General features: G+C 32.5%; 1 protein-coding gene across 1 annotated transcript in view; it reads left to right on the top strand.

Moving 5' to 3' along the window:
- LOC105624108 (voltage-gated potassium channel subunit beta-2) overlaps positions 1-10,379 on the top strand; it is a 13,625-nt gene extending 3,246 nt beyond the window's left edge. The window contains exons 2-9 of the mRNA XM_012205467.1: positions 1,312-1,541; positions 4,234-4,447; positions 6,235-6,362; positions 7,857-8,063; positions 8,542-8,639; positions 8,938-8,994; positions 9,318-9,524; positions 10,278-10,379. Of these exons, the coding sequence (XP_012060857.1) occupies positions 1,312-1,541; positions 4,234-4,447; positions 6,235-6,362; positions 7,857-8,063; positions 8,542-8,639; positions 8,938-8,994; positions 9,318-9,524; positions 10,278-10,379 (1,243 nt within the window). The remainder of the gene's footprint in view (positions 1-1,311; positions 1,542-4,233; positions 4,448-6,234; positions 6,363-7,856; positions 8,064-8,541; positions 8,640-8,937; positions 8,995-9,317; positions 9,525-10,277) is intronic.
- The last annotated feature ends 5,371 nt before the right edge of the window (positions 10,380-15,750 follow it).

Below are 15,750 nucleotides of genomic sequence, written 5' to 3'. Positions count from 1 at the left end.
ACTACACACACACACACACACACACACACACACACACACACACACACACACAAACTCGAAAAGATTATTGATGAATTTTATATTTCCTTCCTCTCACATTAGGAAAATGAATTTAGCACCTTCAGCAAACTGTTTAATTGAGATATTTTTTAACAGCAACCAAATATTTTTTATACAAAAAATTTAGTTGCTTCTGCAAAACACATTTTTCTATTCTGTAAATAACAGAAATATTTGTTTATATTAATTGAACAGTTTTGTTCAGTAAATTTTAATATTTTATCAGCAAAATGTTGGTTCATAGAATAAAACATTTTTTTCTAGTGTGATTTAAAATCATTGGATTTACGATACAAATGATTTCTGCTGATATTCAAATACATTTAAGTTTGAAATTTAATAAAAATAAAAAATCTTTCCAAGCTGTATTGACTTGTAACGTTAATAAAAAATTATCGATGTAACTGAAAACTTTGGAGAAACCAAAATTATAATGAACTTGTGTTATATAGTAAGACAAAGAGTATTACTTTGTACTGAAGATGTGTCGTAACGTCTAAATATTATATACATCTACGTCTTTATAATTGTAATAAACACAATACATAGTTCTCACTGTTAACTGCACTGACTCCCCTAAGAGCCTGACAGCTCTTCTTTCACATTTTTTTATTACAAAGTATTAAGATTGATAATGCGAGAACAACTAAATATTAATCGTGAACTAAAACACAAAAGACAATTATCTTGACAATTATCTTAACAATATTAACAATAATATAATTATTTCATAAATAGATTTATTAAACAAACATTTTTATCCTGGAACTTGTATTTGCTCGAATTCCATTTGTAAATTTTTGAAACAGTTATCTATAATCTTATTTATATAACTCTGGAATTAATTGAAACTGTAATTAACTATAATTTTATTTAAAAAAATTCTAAAGTTTCAATGAGATAAATCTTATCGATACATCGAAACTTTGCTATTCAATCAGTTTCTCATTTCGAGTTCCTTTCAACGAATATTTAACTTGATAACAAATTATCGAGACATTTAAAATTACATTTCGAAATTAAAAAATTGAAAGACTTTGAAAAGAATTGAAGAAAGACTTTTTAAAGGAAGGGAAGAACTTGCGCACAGTAATTGCAACTTCCCTGGACATTGGAAACTGTCTAAGGAAGGACTTCTGATCATCCAGTGCTCCTAGAACATCCCGATCGACCGATAGTCACACGGGACATACAATACAGCGACGTATATCGACATCGATACGCGATAACTCTTGCACATTGTATGCGCAGCTGCCGTGCACCCATAGCAAGTTTGGATTGCATGGAAGAGTTCAACGGCGGCGGCGGCGGTGGCGGCGGTGTAGACTCGGGCGTGCACTGCAGCAACACGACCGGAACGAAAGAACAGCTACTAACTAGCTGCATTGCCGCACAAGCGCAACGTTTGCAGCACCCCTCGCCAGGTATTCGCTACCGCAACTTGGGCAAAAGCGGTCTACGTGTTTCCAATGTTGGATTAGGTACGCTGAATGTATATTTTGCCTCTAATCTCGTAGAGAGTCATCTTCTCTGAGATCTCTGAACGCGTGAATACTATCTCTCTTCAAAGGAGATATATTGTCCCTAGACCCTCCCTCTCATTTCTCATAGGGCGTTAGATATATCTGCGGCCGAATCGATTCCGGAAAGTACATCCGCTATCGGCTATCTCGGATTTTTATCGTGGTCCATCCAATACCACCGCTTGTTGGATTTCAAGTTTTCATTATTTATTTTTCAACGCACCCACTCATCACGGTTTCGTTGCGGATATATAACATGTACGATGCACTACGACTGGTATTCATAGTTTGTTCTTATTTTAAGATTGTCTTAAATAATGTCCCTTTGATTAGTTTATGATATTTTAAGTTTATTTAAAATTACTTTAAAGTACTTAAATGTTAAATTTGAGATGGTTTTAAATATAAAAACTGACTATATTGTAAAATTTGTGTTAAATTTGTGTTAAATTTAATACATTTCACATGCCTAAAACGGTTCATTCAAACTTTTTAATTGTATTAATTTAACACAAAATGAATATGCTAGAAAGTATCACAAATATTATGTAAAAAAATTCACAAAAAACATATAATTTATAAGCAAACTATGGAAGCATATTTTTTCAGTATAATTAATATTTATGATGTGTTAAACGAATACATATTTCATCTTAGAATTTATGTTTTAAAATACATTATTTTTATACTTGTTTATTTACATACTTGTAAATATCGAATATTAATTTAACACAAAATCTTTAAATAACATAGTCACATTATATTAAATTAACATTCAAATATGTTAAAAATTCAACATAAATATAAAATATTTTTTTACTGTATATGAATACCGATCTATGATTTATAGCCGATTTGCGTTCAAATACAAGCAATTCAAATAGCAAGCCCATTCTATAAGCATTATTATATAAGCGTGAACGTAGTAATTGTGAGTGATCGTAGTTGTAAGAGATGACTAACTACAGTCACTCGAATATTTTTCTCATGTTCAATTATGAATGATTAATTCTTATAATTATTTGCAATTACGCTTACGCAATTGCAGAATGGACTATATTTATTTATCTATGCAAACACGTTTCGCTGCGTATATCTAATTCGAGAATAAACGCTTAATTACCAATTTTTCTTCCATACCGATTCTAATTTCTTACACAAATATTTTCTTTAAAATTAAAAAAAAAATAGTACCGTATATCTACTTTTTCATTAAAAATTGTATCAGTAGCGTCCATTTCTACCAATGTAGCTTAATTTTAATTTTAGTTTAATTTACTCTTTATTCTTTTCTAATTCTTAGAATTGGGAAAAGATAAAAAAAAGCAAGTTAAACCAAGATTAAAGTTAATCTGCGGTGGTAGAAACGGGCATGAGAAAATTAAGCTTAATAAACGCAAAAGCAAATAAGGATAGAATGGTCAAGATACGAGTTGAAAAAAGATTGAAAAAAGTAACAAACATATTTATTTTTAAAAAATGACTAAAAAGGAAAGGACAAAGAATAATAAAATATTATGTAACTTAACTCTTTTTTTACAAAAAAAAATCAAATTTTTATAAAAAGCATGTTTAAACCTCTAATATACATCTACTATTTAAAGTACAAATTAAGGAGCATACTCTCACAATGTTACTTTGCGATATTAATTTATTCTGATTCCATAAATTATTCCACAATTATCTCATTTATAATTTCTTATAATTTCTTCATATCTTCTTTTTTTGCAGTAATTTTCCGCCAGCAAAACCGGCTGGATATGTTTGAAACGTGAATTTAAAACAATTTACTAATAGGTGCTGTAGAATTAGGCTTAATAGACTTTAAAGACTCAAGAAACGAATTAGACAAATCGCATGGCAGAGCTAGCAACACGAAACTCCGTACTTTAAGCTTAATTTATAATTGACAACGGCAATTTGGTGGATCGTCTCTGGTCGTGTTCCTCTATATACACTGCAGATACTGAAAATCTATAATACACGTAACCGTAAACTATAGATTTCCAGTATTGGCAGTATGTACAGTGTATATTGGAACATGATCGTTATCGTTATTACATTGTTAAATATCAAATAAACAATGGTAACCCAATCTCTTGAATTAAAAAATAACATTTTGTTATTTTTAATAATTTTTCCATGTATGTCAAAATCAATTCATTCAATTCATTCAATTCTGGCTAGTTTCGAAGTAAAAACAGCATTCATTTTAATACGTGCATTTAATAAATAGTAAACCAAAATCAAATTTAATACAATCTTTTTAATTAAATGATTTAGCTCTTTTGTTTCAATTAAATTAACGACATATTGTGGGAGGCGAGAGTAATAGTGACCTAGAAATAATGAAAAACAACTTAAATTAGATACAATTTGACATTATGATATTTAACAGTGTATCATTATTATTCTGTTTTTTTATGTAATAAAAAAAGCACAGTAATAACTCCTATTATTTCTTGCAAACCCAAAATAACTAAAAACTAACCGAGTCTATTTCCATGTCGATCTTGCATGCCAGTATCTTATTTTCCGATGAAATAAGGCTTTGTTTAGAGATAGATGTAATTTTGGTTGTGCGGTTCCGGAAAAACGAGGCGCAAAATGCAGGTCGCCGATGTCGCTTGATTTGGTTTTATGGGTACAGGAACGTGGACCACATTCGGCGTGGGCGGCTGTAGCAACGAGGAGACCGCGGAGGCCGTCGTGGCCCTCGCCTATGATAGCGGAATTAATGTATTTGACCTGAGCGAGGCGCACAGCGGCCACCGCGCCGAAATCCAGTTTGGCCGTATTCTGCTGAGACGCGCCTGGAACCGTTCCAGTTACGTGGTCACGACGAAAATTTATTGGAATACCAAGTGAGTAGAGCGCCGTCCAAGTGTCTCTTCGCGCGTGTCTCGGTGTCATTGGTCGGTGGCGTCGTTATCGTCATCGTCGTCGTCGTCGTCATTGATGGTGGTGTTTTAGCGAGCATTGATGATAGTGGAGCTGGGTAGTGGCTCTCAACGTGCTCTCGGTGGCTCTCGATGTTGTAACGCTACTGCACGCGAAAGCGCGGTCTTTTCCTTTTTTTTTTTCTTTTACTTTCTTCTCCTTTCTTTCTTTCTTTTCTTTCTTTTTTCTTTCTTTTTTCCTTTCTTTTCTTCTTTCTTTCTTTCTTTAGACGTGAATGCTTTTCGATCGATGGCTTCAGTGTAATCGAACTTATACTCGCCCATCGGCTTGCGAACTTTATCCTTCGCGTATCCTTGCCAGCTAGAAATGATTAATCGAATCGACGTTAGTTGAATTGCCGAATGTTGAATGCTAGTTGATATTTTTGTCATCTTCCTCGCCATAATTGTTCTTATGTTAATTCAGCATAAAATGCGAATATTTCTAGAATATTTTTATTCACTTTCGACCAATTTGTCATCAAATATACAGTACCCCGCAGAACATTACAACTACATAATAATATAGATATTGTATATATTATAGTAACCACGTCAATTATGTTTTCATATGTATTATATTATTTTATATTGTTAAGTGGGAAATTATATATGAAATAAGTATATATGTTGTACATAGCATTGTTGAGTAGAAACTCATAATATTGATGTTAGTTCGTGTTCTGCGGATATACACGTACTATACTTTCCGACTTTGCGTCGATTCGATGTAGAATTGACCGAAGGAAAATAGAACATTTATAGCAATACCGCTCAATTAATGTACCAATTATGAAGTCGATAATAATAAAAATGTTAACCAGTATTTGCGACATTGACTATTTATTGACATATCGACATCCAATCGACGTTGATTCGATCATTTTAATCATTTCTAGCTGGCTTATAATAGCGTATTCTGTGTACACTAAGCATGAGATGCTTAGACACTGTGCGTAATGCTTGTATACTAAATCGTAAAAGTAGATAAATGGAGGAAAATCGACAAAGTTTTCTTTAAAAAAAAAATCTCCGAAATTCTTTTTTATGATTTTATACAGTTCTTATTAAGAAATATTATAAGGGAAATTATATCTTAAAACTAATCCGATTTCACGAAATAACAGAGTTTAATTCTTTTTGTCAATAAAGAAACTTCTGCCAATCATTAACAATCAGTAACTTGAAGGTTATTTTGATACCTTATCACGTATCGTATTTACTGATCATATTATACTTCTTATATATCGATACACAGAAAAAGACAGAACCTTTCCTTAAGACACTTTTTTACGCGTGGATTACAATGGCGTGTCATCGATAATTAGTCGGCGACGGTTTTATTCCAGGCATCCGTAAGTTGCATCGCTTTTATTTTTAGGATTATAGAACTCGATAGGGAGACACATCGTGCAGAAGTGAATCTCGGTACGAGACGGCCTCGTTTAATATCAAGTGGATGGCGCGAATATGAGGCTTTGCCTTGACACGTGGATCGATAACTAGGTTCTCATGCATCGAGCCGTCGTTATTTTGTCGTTGTTGTTTCGGTTCGTGTTCGATAACGTGCATTGTGTAACGAAGGAAGCAAGGAAACGTGCCATAACGTGTCGCCCCGCACACGTCTTATCTGTCTCTTATGATCCCTATTATTATTTAATTCCGTTTGCAGCGTCTAATAAGATTGATAATATCTGCCTATTCTTGAATAGGACCGAGGGTCGCGGACTATCGCGGAAACACATTATCGAGTCCGTGCAAGCTTCGCTCGTCAGGCTGCAACTGTCGTACATCGATATTGTCATGATCCACAAAGTCGATCCAATGTGTCCGATGGAAGGTAACTTTCCAATTCCTCTTTCTCTTGCGAGTAATATTCAAAAAATTCGAATCCTCTCTCTCTCTTCTCTCTCTCTCTCTCTCTCTCTCTCTCTCTCTCTCTCTTTCTCTCTCTTCCTCGTCTCCATTCCATCGTTCAAACACTTACGGCACTTCACTGCACAAAGTGTGCTACGATACTGTGATATATACTGTAAATTCCGACAATAATTTTACATGAAGATGCCCGTCACGATAACGCACAATTTAGCATGAGTAGAGAAGAGAAACACATTTTTATTGTTTCTGCTGTAAGAAGGCGAAGAGAGATGATTACTTAATATTAAAAAATTAATATTAAAATTAGATATAAGGAACATTATCGTGTTAACAGAATGTTGCTTTTTCATCTTAAAATTTTATTAGATTTGTTACGCGTGTTTTTAATTTATTTCAATTACTCCTAGGAAAATAATCTTCAATAATCTTTATTTAATTTCAGTTTAAAAAGTTTATAATCGATTATTATTATAAATAGTTTATGATTTCTATTAGACTTTTTCATTAATTTAAATATTAAGAGCTTAAAACATCTCATTTTTCATCAATAATAGATTTAAAAGTAGTTTCCCATAAGAATGTCCTATAATAATTTTGTTTTTTTTGGATAAAGGTAAAATTACTTATCAAGGTCGTTTACAAGTCGAAAAATCTTCAAACTATAGAAAGAAATCATTAATCTGATAGTATGCATGTACAAAATCGAAATATAAACCATTTTGGATATGCATATTGTATGTACGATTGGCATTTTAAGATTGGATTTTGGATTGATGCATTCGTAGAACGAGAAAAGTTATTTTATAATTAATAAAAATAAGAATTTTTTTATATCAGTTCAAAATTTGACACGTTATTTCATTTTATTTTATATTATAATTTTAAATTGTATAATGTAATTCAATTCCACAAAAAATCTTAGTCCATACATAATTTGAAGAAACTAGTAATAAAGTCACAAAGAATCTCCACTATGATGATGATTTGATGTTTGGCAGTTGCATTGTGCCGTACTAGTTATCGTGTGCTTCTTTCTGTACTCGATATTTTTATGTGAAAATGGAAAGTCATTGTTGTAAAAATATGTGTATTCTACATGGTTGTACAATATTTATATGTATAAATATAAATATTTATATACTTTTATATTTATTTTCTTGTTGTAAATATGTATAAACTTCTTATGTTTACGTATCGCGTTAATGTATGCTTTATATTATGCGAAAAATGTGTGCAAGAGAACTATCTAGCTATTTTACCTTTATCCTCACACGCTTTGAAACACACTTCCGCTCTCTTTTTTTTTTTCTTTATAGATGTTTATTTCATCGTAAAAGTAGAGATTCACGCATCAACTTTGCATCATTTATCATATATCTCACAATAATTTCTCACGATAAAAAAATCTTGTTTGTGTTCTCTGTATCTCACGTATTTACGTGATCTTATATTCCAGAAATCGTTCGCGCGATGAATTATGTTATAAGCAAAGGCTGGGTGATGTATTGGGGTACATCGCGATGGACACCCGTGGAAATTATGGAAGCCTATACGAATTGTCGGCAATTTAATTGCGTGACGCCTATCGTCGAACAAGCGGAATATCATCTGTTTTATAGAGAGAAACCTGAACTTTATATGCCAGAATTATATAACAAAATTGGTAATCAATCCACCTTCTTGTTTATCTTTAATACATTGACTGCTAGATATGAGTTAACTCGTAGTTTCGTAATTGATAATTGATATTTATAGATAAACGCCAACTATTTAATTCAATGCTTTGAAAAGAAATAAAAATTTTATTCTGAGTTTTGATAAAGAATAAATATAATTAAGTATATTAAAATACACGTATATTAAAATACACGTTCCCTCTTTTGTATCTTTATTAAAGAAATTATTTTATATTTACGTCTCGAGCTTTTATTCATATCTTAGCCTTATTATTCTTATATCGTTGTGTTAATTAAAATAATATGTTGATATATATAAAAATGGCGCGTCGCGGATAAAGTTGTCGTAATCGTACAGTGGCAATTAACGTGTTAATAAAACATAATATTATAAAATATCTATATCATGAAAAGAAATTTTTACAATGATATTTTCGATATTTTCAATTGACAATTGTTTTATAGGTGTTGGTTTAATGGCTTGGTCTACAGTCACCATAGGGATGGTTTCTTCGAAGCCAGAAGATTGCGGAGTATCGTTTCTCTCGAGATCTTCTTATAAAGTAAGTGTCTAAAATAAATATCTGTATTACATCTATATGTATATATATATGTATACATATAGTTACTTTTTACTTACTCTTAATTTATCTTATTTTTTATCGAAAAAGTGTTTATATAAATCTATAAATATTATTATTTTATGTTATACGAGAGTATTTTTGTATTAAAAAAATTAAATTACGTAATTTTAATAAATTGAGAAAGTAAATGAGATAGTCACAAAAATATAAAGTAATTCAATTTTTTAATGTGATTAAAAAATGATATCAAAATAAAGAATAATTTTTATAATTTCAGAACAAATATTCCTCATTTAGTTGGACGGAGGATGAAACTCAATCTTTGTATAAAGAGGTACGCGAAGATTAATATATTTTTAGAAACAAGATAATTAATATTAAATAAAAATAATAATAAAAAGTCATAGAAATATTAAAAAGTTACATATATTCCATCTATATTTATTCAAAAATTTTGAATAATCCGCCGATTATAGTATCATAAATTTATTATTATTTATAATAATTGTTTAGAAATAATAATTTCTAAATAAAATGCAAGGCTATTATTCTTATTTTTATCATATAAAATAATAATTTTATAAAAAGTGTTGTGATGCTAAAACGCGAATTGTGTACTTGTTTCTGAACGTTTTAACGATTGATTTTGCAATGCAGGAGTACGCGTGGAAAGACAAATCCGCAGATGAGGAGACTCGGAAATATTCGGACAAATTGCGGGACGTATGTGCTCTTGCCGAAAGACTGGGGTGTTCTTTCGGGCAACTAGCCATCGCATGGTCTTTAAAGAATGAAAGTGTTCAGTGCCTTCTGCTCGGTGCATCCAATATAGATCAATTGTATGAGAGTCTCCAAAGCTTACAGGTAAACAAGTTGTTTGTCTGCTTTCGCGGAAGACTATTCTATATATATTTTAGATGATATCGTCTAAGATTAATTGATGAATCGAAAGCAATTTTCTCACTAATGTTAGATATCGCGTAACATCAAAAGATATACATAAATCGTTTCGCTTATCAATAGATTTACTGATCTGATTGTTTTGGCTTGTTTTATAAATGATACAAATAAAAATGCAAAGTTAATATCTGATTAATCACATTTTGTCCGTTTTTTTATCATAATACATTATATTATATTATACATCATTTATTATATCTGATTGAATTTGATTTATTATATCTGAGAACGGTTTACTGAACTCCTTTGATTTTTATTTATTAATAATTTTTATTATTAATTATTATATAATCTGTGATTATAAAAAAATTCTCATATCTCAATATTCTTAAGAATTTTTCATATTTTTAATTTATAAAGATTTCTGAAAAATATTTTAAACTTCTTCAAATTTTATTCTTCAAGTTTTATTTGAAAATTATAGAACAAAAAAATCTTAGAATATTTCAGAATTTATATATACATATACATAAAGAATTAAAAAAAATTGATTGTAGATTTTTGTAGATTTTGTAGATTGATTATAGATTTTTCTCAGCATTTTTAAAAAGTTATAAAATTATATCAGTTTCTAATCCGTGATCTAGTGTGTGATTGGATTTTGCATGGCTAATAAAGAACCGAACTCAAACAGTAAAAAGAATACGTAATTTTCAGCTTATCCCAAAATTAAACGCAAACATAATGAGCGAAATCGAGAGGATTCTTGATAACAAACCGTCCCGACCGCCGATGATATCCACTCTGGCACTTAGATGACAATCGATGTGCCCCCATGGCAGCGGTGGGGGTTCTGTGGAAGAGGCGGGCAGTCCAAAGAGCGAGGGCGGCAACAGTCAGGATCAGGAACAGACCAAGGAAGTAAACAATAAATTGCCATTCTGTGAGATACAATGAAGTCACATGCGGATAGTAAACCGTCTTGTTACTCCACATTGCTATTGATGTCCAACATCGGGTAGCCAAGGACTGACACGGATGCGACTTGTTTTCGCGTCTCTGCTTTACATTTGGTCGCGACCAGATACGGGTCGAGTGCACATATGACCACGAGTCGACACGACAATATTTACCAATTACGAAGGAACCCATCTCCGGAGACTCATCGCCTCTCGACGACGACGAGAACATTCATTCTTGCGGGGTATCCCGAACTTCACGCACGATTTGTATCTCTCGTACGTCATACTCGTGGACACTCGTAGATATGTAGGTGATAAACGCGACGTATTTCATCGCGAGAGTCCATCTGTCTTCGTTGACAGAATTGCGTGTTTGCACGCTTTCAAAAGCATCTCTGGGAACGGTTACATTTGTCCCATCAGCAGCCGTAAATTTTTCTCTAATCTCCCTCTGTCAGGAGACTCTATCCCGTCGGGGAGGTTTTTATTCGCGATTCCAAGTGTTCATTATTCTTAGCATTAATAATCCCATTTGCTACACTCGTAGGGAATAATCAGGAATTTAGCAGTGTCACGAGTGTCCACCAGATTACAACGTTCGTTCTGCCATTCATTGGTCGAGTAAAAGCGATTTGCGAACAATTAATTAATTCGGACGGTATAGGACACACACACGTCGATTATCATCTAAAAAAATTTCGTCGTAGGTCATAAGAATTTTATCAAGGATATTATCTAAAACGCGCGATGCACCTCATCAACTTTGACGTCCAATATACATATTTCTTTCTACTGATGTCGCGCTTGATTCTTCGAATTTTATCCACCAACTTATCTTCTCTTTCTCCGTTTCTCTTTCTCCATCTTCTCTTCTTTCTAGTTTGTTTAAGGATCGAGAAATGATTGCGTTGTATAAGAAACACGTGATACACAATATGCGCTAATAAAATATATCGCCACAGATTTTTCGCTTTTACAAAGAATACGCGCTTATTTTCAGAATATAGGCATTGTACTAAAGGATGAATGCGAAGGTTGAAAAATAAATTACACAAAGAGTAATTGTGGAATAATTGAGCTGACAAGTTCAATAATTCGAGTCCAGTCAGTAGAACAAATTGAGACGATTCGAAGAACTGGAGTGACGCTTTAATTCAAAGTCTGATTCAGTCTCATTAACTCGCCGGACTGATTCTTTAGACGTAATCAATTTCTTAATGGCTACGTTCGAAATATTTTCACTAAATATTCGCAAACTCGGTCAAACCGAATGTAAATTCTACATTAATACATGATACACGATAGATTCTTCCGACGAATCTTTAAAGATCCGGACTATGTACAAAAGATCTCTTTACTTGATTAGATGACCGTTTCTATCAAGAGAACGTCAGACGTCTGTTTGTTTACCGCACACGATAGCTTTTCGCTTCGCTTTGCCATAAAGTGAGATGCAGCACATTTCTGCAAGTAAAGAAGGTGATTTATCTTGAAAAGAAACGTAAGATTTGTAATATTCGACAATTATATCTTTGTGCAAAGTATCGTTGCCCCTGAGCAATATTCTTTCAATTTATCTTACCGTTCCCTCATGCCAAAGTGACAAAGTCATCAGCAGATGCGATTCGTGCCAATCAAGCATCGTTTCGCCGATCATTCGGAACATTGCTCAAGTGTACGATCGTGAGAAGATTTCTCGCTCCCGTAAAAATGATAATCTGTATATTGATACATGTATATATAAACATAAAAAAGTATTACACATTTTGGACATGTATACTTGTATTAGTTGGAATTTGAATAAATTCAATCAAAGAAGTGCAAATGAGACGCTTATAGTTAAATCCGTCAAACATTCTAGTTGAAATAGTTAAAAATTTAATTGCGATAATCAAAATTTTAATTTATATAATCAAAATTTATTTTATTTGTACTTTTGATTGATACAGCCAGAATATTTTTCTCAGAATTTGCAATTTGCTTTTTCAATTAGTGCGAGAAAAAAGCCTCGATAAAATCTTCTTGCGAAATTATGCGTATTCCGAGATTATTTCCAAGATTATTTGTATCAAAATATTGTCAATCGTGTATTTTTAATTGATCTCTTTTAAATGAAGAATTCATTGATATTCATTTTTACGCGTATGCGAGAATTTTCTTACACATACCGTATCGATGTTATTGACATTCCACTTAATCTTGTCAACTCACTGATAAATGCTAAGTCTCTTGGAAATGTACAATGTCGCATGTGCTCACAGAAAAGGAAAAAAAAACGAGGGATAATGGAAGCTGCCAGTACGTACACTTTTATCGCGCCTGATGAAGCTTTTTCAAACCAGACTTTCGTCCGATGCGTGACATAGGTACAGCGAAGTAGGTTCCAGTGTAAATATTTGAACATGATTAAAAGGAGAGCATGTCATGAAATAAATCAAAAAAATAAAAAAATATCGCGCACCAAGTATTGAACAAATTATAGTATTCGCGTAGTAATATATGCTTACAAACCGACACATTGCGATCTCATTCACAGGAAAGGCATTGAACGTTAATCGTTATCGAATCTCGATATCATTCGTTGGGTTTTTACTTTTCTGAATAGATAAAACTCTTGTTTAGAGGACCCAATTTTCAATCTTGATATATATAGAGATCATCTTTCTGACCCTTACAGAAATTTAATATCGGTCAATTTAATATTGGTTAATTTAATATTGAAAGACAGTAATTAGTTACTTGTTTGTATGGAACGGTTTTATATTTTATTTGTCAATAATGAACAATGAGCGATTACAATTTAAACCACCTTTTGATTGATACTCTCATAATCTTGACAATATATCGCTCAGTTGCTTGCTACAACAACGACACAATTAAAAAAACAATGTTTTCCAGAAATGATGGATTTGAATGTTTTTGAACCATTAAAACTTTTTTAATATTAATTTTAAAATTCAATTTTGATGTAATAACTGATTGTAGAAGATTAAAAATATGTCCTTTTAAAGTATGTTCTTAATGTCATTGAAGTCCCCTAAACAAAAGTTTTATATTTGAATTGTCAGTCGCAATGCAAATTGTCTATGTACAATGCGTACAAGGATTGCTCGTGTTACCAATGATGAAACTATCGTTGTACGTAGCCTGCGATCGAAAGAAATATTGAGAGCTATCAGGGATAATGAAAACATGGCATTAGTACCTGAAGCGTGCCTGAAAAACGTGCAGAGAAAACAGCGAGAGATCGATGACTGCCTATCGGCATCACTATATAAAGTCTTATCTCCACGATACTAGAAATTGGTCCAAGATCTAAATGGAGTAAGATAATTAATCATATGTGCGAATTGTTCAGAAATGTAATTTATTAATTCTTTTTCAGAGATCTCGGATCGATTTCTAGCATTGTGAATACAAAGCTTAAGAATAAAATAATGCGACGATAAGCAAATGAAATGCAATGTTCAGCTAATCATAAAAATATGATTTTAATATGCCATCAGCTTTTATAAGATAAATCTCCGTATTACACTTTACCGCTAAAATCCGTCCTAATATTGCAGATCGGGAAGGATATATTTACAAAATTGTTTTTATTTACAATTATTGCTTTGTATTGTTTCGTTTCATTATTACAGTCATGTCAGGTGGCTGATAATATTATAATATTGTAAACTGCAAATCGAATGAATCAAAATGGGTAGAACGACTTTTTATCCTAACAATTACTTGATAGATTTATGTACGTGCTCGATTACTTATGATTATTTTAATGCACATTCGTATTTTAAATTTTGCGTGCACTTTCTATATTTGTATTTTTATCGTCACTTTATTTCATGCGCATTTTAATAAAGATTAACATTGCGACGAGATATGTTTGGATTAATATCAAGATCTCTTAGACGGAAATAATCGCGATAAAAATATGATAATCCAGGTAAGACAGAATTAAGATCGAGGCGATACTGCCAAAGACCAGTTTCAATTGTTCGCTTCCTGAGATAAACAAAACTTCTTTCTCATTATGCCTCTCAACAAGGATAATTCTTATCAATTAGATCAATATTTTATCGATTCAATTTTTACAAATTAAATTACTGATTTAATTAGTATTATCCATGTAAATGAAAGAGATGAGTGTGCTAACGATCAATGTTAATCGAAAGAACAAAAACGTAATATAAGCGGACCGTATTTCTTATGATTCTTTCGAGAATATCGATTTTTACACACTCTACTTTTACCGTAATGCGATTTATTCGATAATAGAAGAAATACGCGCAATGTCACCGCGGCCTATTGCGCTCTCTTCAACGCCTACTTTACTTACCGCCTATTTACATGTAAATAGGTACACGTAAATCTCGTTGACCGCCGCATAGGCAAGTCTGTCGTATCTTTATTATTACGATAAGAGAAAGAGAGAGTACAGCGACGCCATAGACAAGCAATATCCGAATCGACGAAGTAAATAAATAAATAAATAAAATATTTCCGACGCGCAGAGTCCTTTCTAATATACCGAATGAAATAAAGTCGTCATGATATTTTATCGTCCGACCATTTTCCACGTTTTAAGAGCATGAAGTGATCAGAATGCCTATCCAAGGAATGTCCTGCTGATGCCCATTACTAAGAGGATATCCTAATGGTCATTGGCATATCCATCACGGTCACTAGTGACATCCTGGATGACCAAGGGGACCAATGCTGCGATGGGTATCTCGCTATTATCGCTGAGCGCGTCTTCGGTGATCCTAGGGACCATTGTTGTGATAATTGGCGTGTATTCATTGTCACTGTATGTGTGAGCATGTTACTATCGATGATTCGAAAGCGTTTTAATGAAAGAAAAGGAAGAAAGAAAAGGAGGGACAAGAAGATGGTCCAAAATTGTATTTCGTGCTCATAAAATGCGGAAAAAATCGACCTCAAAGAGGAAATGTCATGCCATCCGCTTGTAAATATAAAACGGCTGATTCAGGTCGATTTATACTGTAGTAATATTAAGTTTGGGATGGGCAGTCTTTCTCGAGATCTGCATCTCGTTTACAAATTTTTTCAAACGGCAATCCTCTTCAGAGTCACGTATTTTGGCGTGCGAGCATTGCATTTCTTTTTTTATAATAATATTACCGCACACACATACACACACACACACACACACACACACACACACACACACACACACACACACAACAATAATAACTACTTACTTACTT

The sequence above is a fragment of the Atta cephalotes genome (assembly GCF_000143395.1).
Source record: "Atta cephalotes unplaced genomic scaffold scaffold00073, whole genome shotgun sequence".
NCBI classification, from domain to species: domain Eukaryota; kingdom Metazoa; phylum Arthropoda; class Insecta; order Hymenoptera; family Formicidae; genus Atta; species Atta cephalotes.
Note: the sequence above shows the minus strand (reverse complement) of the source record. Positions and strands in the feature narration are given on the sequence as shown.